The 7500-nt window shown below is 45.5% G+C and overlaps 1 protein-coding gene across 1 annotated transcript in view; it reads right to left on the bottom strand.

Moving 5' to 3' along the window:
* nectin4b (nectin cell adhesion molecule 4b) overlaps nt 1–7500 on the bottom strand; it is a 50348-nt gene that overhangs the window by 31082 nt on the left and 11766 nt on the right. Inside the window, exon 2 of the mRNA XM_079820523.1 lies at nt 114–308. Within this exon, the coding sequence (XP_079676649.1) occupies nt 114–308 (195 nt within the window). The remainder of the gene's footprint in view (nt 1–113; nt 309–7500) is intronic.

Genomic DNA, 7500 nt, shown 5'->3' with positions numbered 1-7500 from the left:
CACACACACACACACACACACACACACACACACTGCCCCTAAACCTACCCATCTCACACACACACACACACACACACACACACACACTCACACACACTAGTTTGTGTTTCTACCTTTCAGGCCGTCAGTGAAGTGTCCAGTAATGAGCTGTTCTCGTTCTCCGCCGGGCTTCTGTCTGGACCAGGTCACCTGCACCACCTTCTCCTCTCCCTCCACCTCAAAGCGGCAGGGCAGGCGGGTCAGCGCGTCCGAGAACGAGCGCAGGGTCGCGGACGGAGGAGGTTCGATGAACTCGCTGCCAACACACACTGAGGAGTAAAGAGTGAGTGAGTGTGTGAGGGAACGTGTGTGTAAGAATCTAAAGAACCAGGCCAAATTGTCTGGATGAGGAATTTTCATAAAGACTGAAAAGAAATGAAAGAGATTAACCTCTGAATCCACTCATACGATTATCACTCTTATCTGAGACATGATGTCCCACTGAGTGAATCAACTGAGAATGGCTTCATTTGCATATACAGTGAGGAAAATGAGTATTTGAACACCTGCTATTCGGCAAGTTCTCCCACTTAGAAATCATGGAGGGTCTGAGATTGTCATCATAGGGTCATGTCCACTGTGAGAGACATCATCTAAAAAAATCACAATGTATGATTTTTTAAAGGTCCCATGGCATGGCATTTTTCTATTATTTTATAATGTTTCCTGAGGTGTACTTATATTGTTAGTATGACTTTTACATCATAAAATGTCATAATTTAGAACTAAAAGGCATTTTTTCTATACTGCTGTTTGCCCTGTGGCTGAATGCCCTGCTTCAAGAGGCGTGTCTGCTGTGAGACTTCAGTAAAAACGCCCACTGTTGTGATTGGCTGACATCTTTGCATTTTAAATGAGCGGAGGGGGCGTGGTTTAACGAGGTCTACGAGGCACGAGCTGCTGCCAGAGAGACGGATGGACCTGAGTTCACTTCACATCAGTTCTCTGCATGTCTGAACTGTTATAGTTACAGCATATACTTCAGGTTATTAGTCTATTTCTAGTCGGAGGGGCTGTCACTCATGTCAGAAAGTTAGTAACTTTAGTAAATTATGGATCAGCGCTGACTGGAGACGCGAACCGTTTAGAACGATTCAGTCTGATTTGGTGAACTGGTTCGGTTCACTAAAAAGAACTGGTTCAAAAGAATGATCGTTCGCGAACCGGACATCACTAATGTACCAGAGACGGAGCTCAGCGATTGCTAACAAAGTTATTTATTGTAACTACTGAGTTATGAGAGCTGTGCTGTCAGTCAGCGCGAGTTTATTGTGTTTGTATCTGAGAGTTCTGAATAAACACGTCCCAGTCACACCGAGTCCGTCTTCATCATTATTACCAACTTTGTAACACATGCAATGTACCATTACAGCTGTCGAGATGAACGAGTTAAAAGTAAGTGTTGATAATAGCATTATTTTTTTAAAATAAAATAAAAGCGTCAGTGACGCGCGTTGAGTACACAGCGCAAACAAATACACAACAGCAGTAATCGAATGTAATCCAGTTTATTGTGGGGCTAGGCTGGCTAGCCCGGATATGCTCAAGCTTACCCTCCTTCTGCTTAATCTCACCCCGCGTTTGGCTCCTCCGCTGTGGGCCAGATGCAGTACTGGGGGTCGGGGATGCTGAAGGCCGAGCTTCGGCGTGTGTGAGGTTTATCTCTAAAGATGTGGCTCTGCTGATGTTGAGCAGAAACGACTGTATGCACATTTTAGAACCGATAGACGCGACGAGGACGTACAAAAACACTGACTCACAAGATATAAAACACGAAAACACCGTTCTGTCTGGAGAGAGAGAAGCCGCAGCGTGTGCACGAATAATAAATAATAAGCTACACATCAGAAATCACTGATCACAGATCAGAAGGAACTGAAAAAAGACTTCTGTTTTCATTTGTACATCCAAACACTGAGAAACTGCAGCGTTCACTCGTTCACAAGTAATGATCTCTCGAGCGTTTGCATGGGCGTGGCAGATTCTCTGGGCGGAGGAAAGAGAGGAAACCGTTCCTGCTCTGATGTCATACCAGGAGACTTCAGGATTGGCTAGTCTGGCCTGTCATTTTCTCAAAGGCAGAGAGAGACAGCCAGAACTCGGGTTTACAACGATCAACATTTCTATCCACTTGGGGACAATATTCAGGCTAGGGGAACTCATATTAATGTTGAAAAACCTCATAAAATGAAAATTTCATGCCATGGGACCTTTAACTATTTATTTGTATGACACAGCTGCAAATAAGTATTTGAACACTTGAGAAAATCAAAGTTAATATTTGGTACAGTAGCCTTTGTTTGGTCAAAGGTTTCCTGTAGTTTTTCAGCAGGTTTGGAGGGATTGTGGCCCACTCCTCCACACAGATCTTCTCTAGATCAGTCCGGTTTCTGGCCTGAGTTTGAGCTCCTCCACAGATTCTCTATTGGGTTTAGGTCTGGAGACGGGCTAGGCCACGCCAGAACCTTGATCTGCTTCTTCCAGAGCCACTGCTTGGTTCTCCTGGCTGTGCTTCGGGTCATTGACCCAGCCTCGACCCATCTTCAGCTCTAACTGAGGGAAGGAGGTTGTTCCCCATAATCTCATCCTCTCCTTAATACAGTGCAGTCGCCCTGTCCCATGTGCAGAACCCCCCCCACAGCATGATGCTGCCACCCCCATGCTTCACAGTAGGGATGGTGTTCTTGGGATGGTGTTCATCATTCTTCTTCCTCCAAACACGTTTAGTGGAATTATGACCAAAAAGTTCTATATCTGACCACATGACTTTCTCCCATGACTCCTCTGGATCATCCAAATGATCATTGGCAAACTTAAGCCGGGCCTGGACATGAGCTGGTTTAAGCAGGGGAACCTTCCGTGCCATGCATGATTTCAAACCATGACCATGTCTTAGTGTATGACCAGCAGTAACCTTGGAAACGGTGGTCCAGCTCTTTTCAGGTCATTGAGCAGCTCCTCCTGTAGTTCTGGGCTGATTTCTCCCCTTTCTTAGGATCATTGAGACCCCGAGGTGAGATCTTGCATGGAGCCCCAGTCTGAGGGAGATTGACAGTCATGTTTAAGCTTCTTCCATTTTCTAATGATTGCTCCAACAGTGGATCTTTTTTCACCAAGTAGGGCCCTATGATTTCCGTGATCACCGAATCGCGGACGGAATCGCGGAATTGGCATATTAACGCGGAATCTATTGTTAACGCGGAATCTATTGTTAATGCGGAATCTATTGTTAATGCGGAATCTATTGTTAACGCGGAATTTCCTGGAATTTGACATATTTGGAATGAAATGCGGTTTTGTGCGGGAGAAGAACGTATGTCTGGGGAAAATGCAGACCGGAGGAAGCACATCTGGGCAACACAAGCCCTCCCGTCCTTTCAGCTCCACCTTCAAAACAATGAAAGTGTGGCGAAGCGGCTCTGCTTTCGTTGGCGAAAAAGTTAAGAAACTCAACGCTAAGCCCTCAGTGCCGAGCCGAGGAGTTCCCTCAGGGAGTACTGCTGTATTTGCCTTGTTTTTAATGCACTTTAATGCACTGTATGGAAAATAATGCCTTAAATGAACTTGAGAGAAAATGAGATGCGCTGGACAGCTCATGTTCGGCAGCGGTAGATCTTAAAGTGACAGTAGCACTGATAATGTCTGTCATTAATGTTCAAAGAACAACGGGAACAGAAGATTGTAGCTTTAATGATGATTCATCTATATTTCACTTATTATTTATGCTGTTAAGGAAGGTGTTGATAACTTTATTCAATTTGTCTGACAGGGAAGGCCACAGGTAAATATAACATTTATTATAATGGGTTTATGTAAAGATTGTTTTAAGTTCAATTAAATTAAAAGTTATTTTTTAAAGCCTAATAAATGTTGGTAGCTTTCAGTTATACTGTAATGTAAAGTCATTAATGTTTCATATAGACATTAATATCAGTGATACTGGCCTTCATTCATAAAAACATGCCATTACAACACACATTTAAAATATGCTGTCTTTAAATTGTTTCTAAATTAATTTGGAGAGTAACTGAAATTATTACAATATCAAAATATTAAAAACTCCAATGTTTTTAATTGCAATTAATCATGATTAATTACAGAAAAAATGCGATTAATTTGTTTTTTTTTATTTTGATCAATTCACAGCACTAATATCTAGTTGTGACTTGAAGTGCTTCGAGTGCAGTGTCATGTTGCGGTATTTGTCCTGAAAAGTAAATGTGATGTTTGTTACCTCAATAAATTTAAGGTAATTCCTATTTTATGTTTTATGTTCTATTATATTAACATTAAAAACACACTCTTTTTACGACTAAAATAAGAGTTAAGGGTAAAAAAAACTGAATTCCCAAAAATTAAAACGGAAAAAAAGGAATTAGCAAAAAATAAAACGGAATTTGGGAAAAAATAAAACGGATTTCATAGGGCCCTAACCAAGCTGCTTGGCAATTTCCCCGTCGCCCTTTCCAGCCTTGTGGAGGTGGACAGTTTTGTCTCTAGTGTGTTTGGACGGCTCTTTGGTCTTGGCCATGTTAGTAGTTGGACTCTTACTGATTGTATGTGGTGGACAGGTGTCTTTATGCAGCTAACCACCTCAAACAGGGGCATCTAATTCAGGATAATAAATGGAGTGGAGCTGGACATTTTAAAGCAGACTAACAGGTCTTTGAGGGTCAGAATTCTAGCTGATAGACAAGTGTTCAAATACTTATGTGCAGCTGTATCATACAAAGAAAGAGTTAAAAAATCATACATTGTGATTTCTGGATTTTTTTTTTTAGATTATGTCTCTCACAGTGGACATGACCCTACGATGACAATCTCAGACCCTCCATGATTTCTAAGTGGGAGAACTTGCAAAATAGCAGGTGTTCAAATACTCATTTTCCTCACTGTATTTACCTTGTCCCAAATTGATCCCGTCTCCTGGGAGATCACAAAAGCCAATAGATTTTGGGTATATTTCAATGTCAATTCTCACTATACAATATTATATGTGTTTCGTTTGAAATATCTCAGTGCAAATGGTACAAAAATCTCATAAGCACAGGAATAAACGAGAAGTTAATAAGAGTTTTCAGAGCTTCGAGGTATTTTACTTATGAAGGTGGGTGTGGCTGTTGGAGCCTTTTGGTTTCCTTTCAATCGAGCCAAATGAGAATTCGACTCAATTTAAATTCCTTTTGTTTTCATGTGTTTCTATTTGAAAGAAATCTGTCTTGGTCTGAGCAATATAAGGAAGTGGAACAGAGAGATCGGGCCCATACTGTAATAGAGTTGGCCTGGTGTCTCGACACTCTGCTCTGTGTAATATTCAGTCAGGTATCGATATCTTATTCTACAGAGTATTTGATGTACGAATTATCTTTGAATTGATTATGGAATTGGCATTATACATTTACCTGACTGTTAATAAAATTGTTACATTTTGATCCTTTCTGAATTACTCTGTAATTATTAACTATCTCCAGAGCGGAGCTGCAACAAAAGGTTAAAGCTGAATGATTAACTATTAGATATAAATGACCAAACAACCCATTGGCATTCTATCCTAAATTCGACTTGGATGAATTCATGCGGTCTTACATCTGCAAACGTCCCTGACAGAGGCGAGGACAGACCATCAGTGTGTGAGGGTTAATAATAAACCACACTATCATGATCCCGACAAACACCTCACAGAACTCAAGGACGTTCCCATGAAGCACAAAGAGCGACACAAGCCCAGGATCAATAATAAAATACACTGATCAGGCATAACATTATGACCTAATATTGTGTTGGTCTTTTGCTGACCCGTCTCTGATGGACTCCTCTAGACCCCTGAAGGTGTGCTGTGGTGTCTGGCACCAAGATGTTAGCAGCAGATCCTTTAAGTCCTCCATGGATGGGACTTGTTTGTTCAGCTCATCCCACAGATGCTCGATTGGATTGAGATCTGGGGAATTTGGAGGCCGAGTCAACGCCTCAAACTCGTTGTTGTGCTCCTCAAACCATTCCTGAAGCATTTGTGCTTCCTCAGACCAGGCCGCCTTCTTCCATTGCTCCGTGGTCCAGTTCTGGTGCTCACGGGCCACTGTTGGTGCTTTGGGCGGGGTCAGGGGTCAGGGGTCAACATGGGCACCCTGACTGCTCCATACTCCACAAACTGAGATGCTCTGTGTATTCTGAGCCCTTTCTATCAGAACCAGCATTAACTTCTGGAGCAGTTTGAGCTCCAGTAGCTCGTCTGTTAGAGTAGTTAGTGTCCTCTGTGCTGCTTAGATTTGGCCGGTTCTCCACTGGTCCTTCATGACCCTGTGGCCGGTTCTCCACTGGTCCTCCATGACCCTGTGGCCGGTTCTCCACTGGTCCTCCATGACCCTGTGGCCGGTTCTCCACTGGTCCTCCATGACCCTGTGGCCGGTTCTCCACTGGTCCTTCATGACCCTGTGGCCGGTTCTCCACTGGTCCTCCATGACCCTGTGGCCGGTTCTCCACTGGTCCTCCATGACCCTGTGGCCGGTTCTCCACTGGTCCTCCATGACCCTGTGGCCGGTTCTCCACTGGTCCTCCATGACCCTGTGGCCGGTTCTCCACTGGTCCTCCATGACCCTGTGGCCGGTTCTCCACTGGTCCTCCATGACCCTATGGCCGGTTCTCCACTGGTCCTCCATGACCCTATGGCCGGTTCTCCACTGGTCCTCCATGACCCTATGGCCGGTTCTCCACTGGTCCTCCATGACCCTGTGGCCGGTTCTCCACTGGTCCTCCATGACCCTATGGCCGGTTCTCCACTGGTCCTCCATGACCCTGTGGCCGGTTCTCCACTGGTCCTCCATGACCCTATGGCCGGTTCTCCACTGGTCCTCCATGACCCTGTGGCCGGTTCTCCACTGGTCCTTCATGACCCTGTGGCCGGTTCTCCACTGGTCCTCCATGACCCTGTGGCCGGTTCTCCACTGGTCCTCCATGACCCTGTGGCCGGTTCTCCACTGGTCCTCCATGACCCTGTGGCCGGTTCTCCACTGGTCCTCCATGACCCTGTGGCCGGTTCTCCACTGGTCCTTCATGACCCTGTGGCCGGTTCTCCACTGGTCCTTCATGACCCTGTGGCCGGTTCTCCACTGGTCCTCCATGACCCTGTGGCCGGTTCTCCACTGGTCCTCCATGACCCTGTGGCCGGTTCTCCACTGGTCCTCCATGACCCTGTGGCCGGTTCTCCACTGGTCCTCCATGACCCTGTGGCCGGTTCTCCACTGGTCCTTCATGACCCTGTGGCCGGTTCTCCACTGGTCCTCCATGACCCTGTGGCCGGTTCTCCACTGGTCCTCCATGACCCTGTGGCCGGTTCTCCACTGGTCCTCCATGACCCTGTGGCCGGTTCTCCACTGGTCCTCCATGACCCTGTGGCCGGTTCTCCACTGGTCCTTCATGACCCTGTGGCCGGTTCTCCACTGGTCCTCCATGACCCTGTGGCCG

Source organism: Gobio gobio (genome assembly GCF_949357685.1).
Source record: "Gobio gobio genome assembly, chromosome: 6".
NCBI classification, from domain to species: Eukaryota; Metazoa; Chordata; class Actinopteri; order Cypriniformes; family Gobionidae; genus Gobio; species Gobio gobio.
Note: the sequence above shows the minus strand (reverse complement) of the source record. Positions and strands in the feature narration are given on the sequence as shown.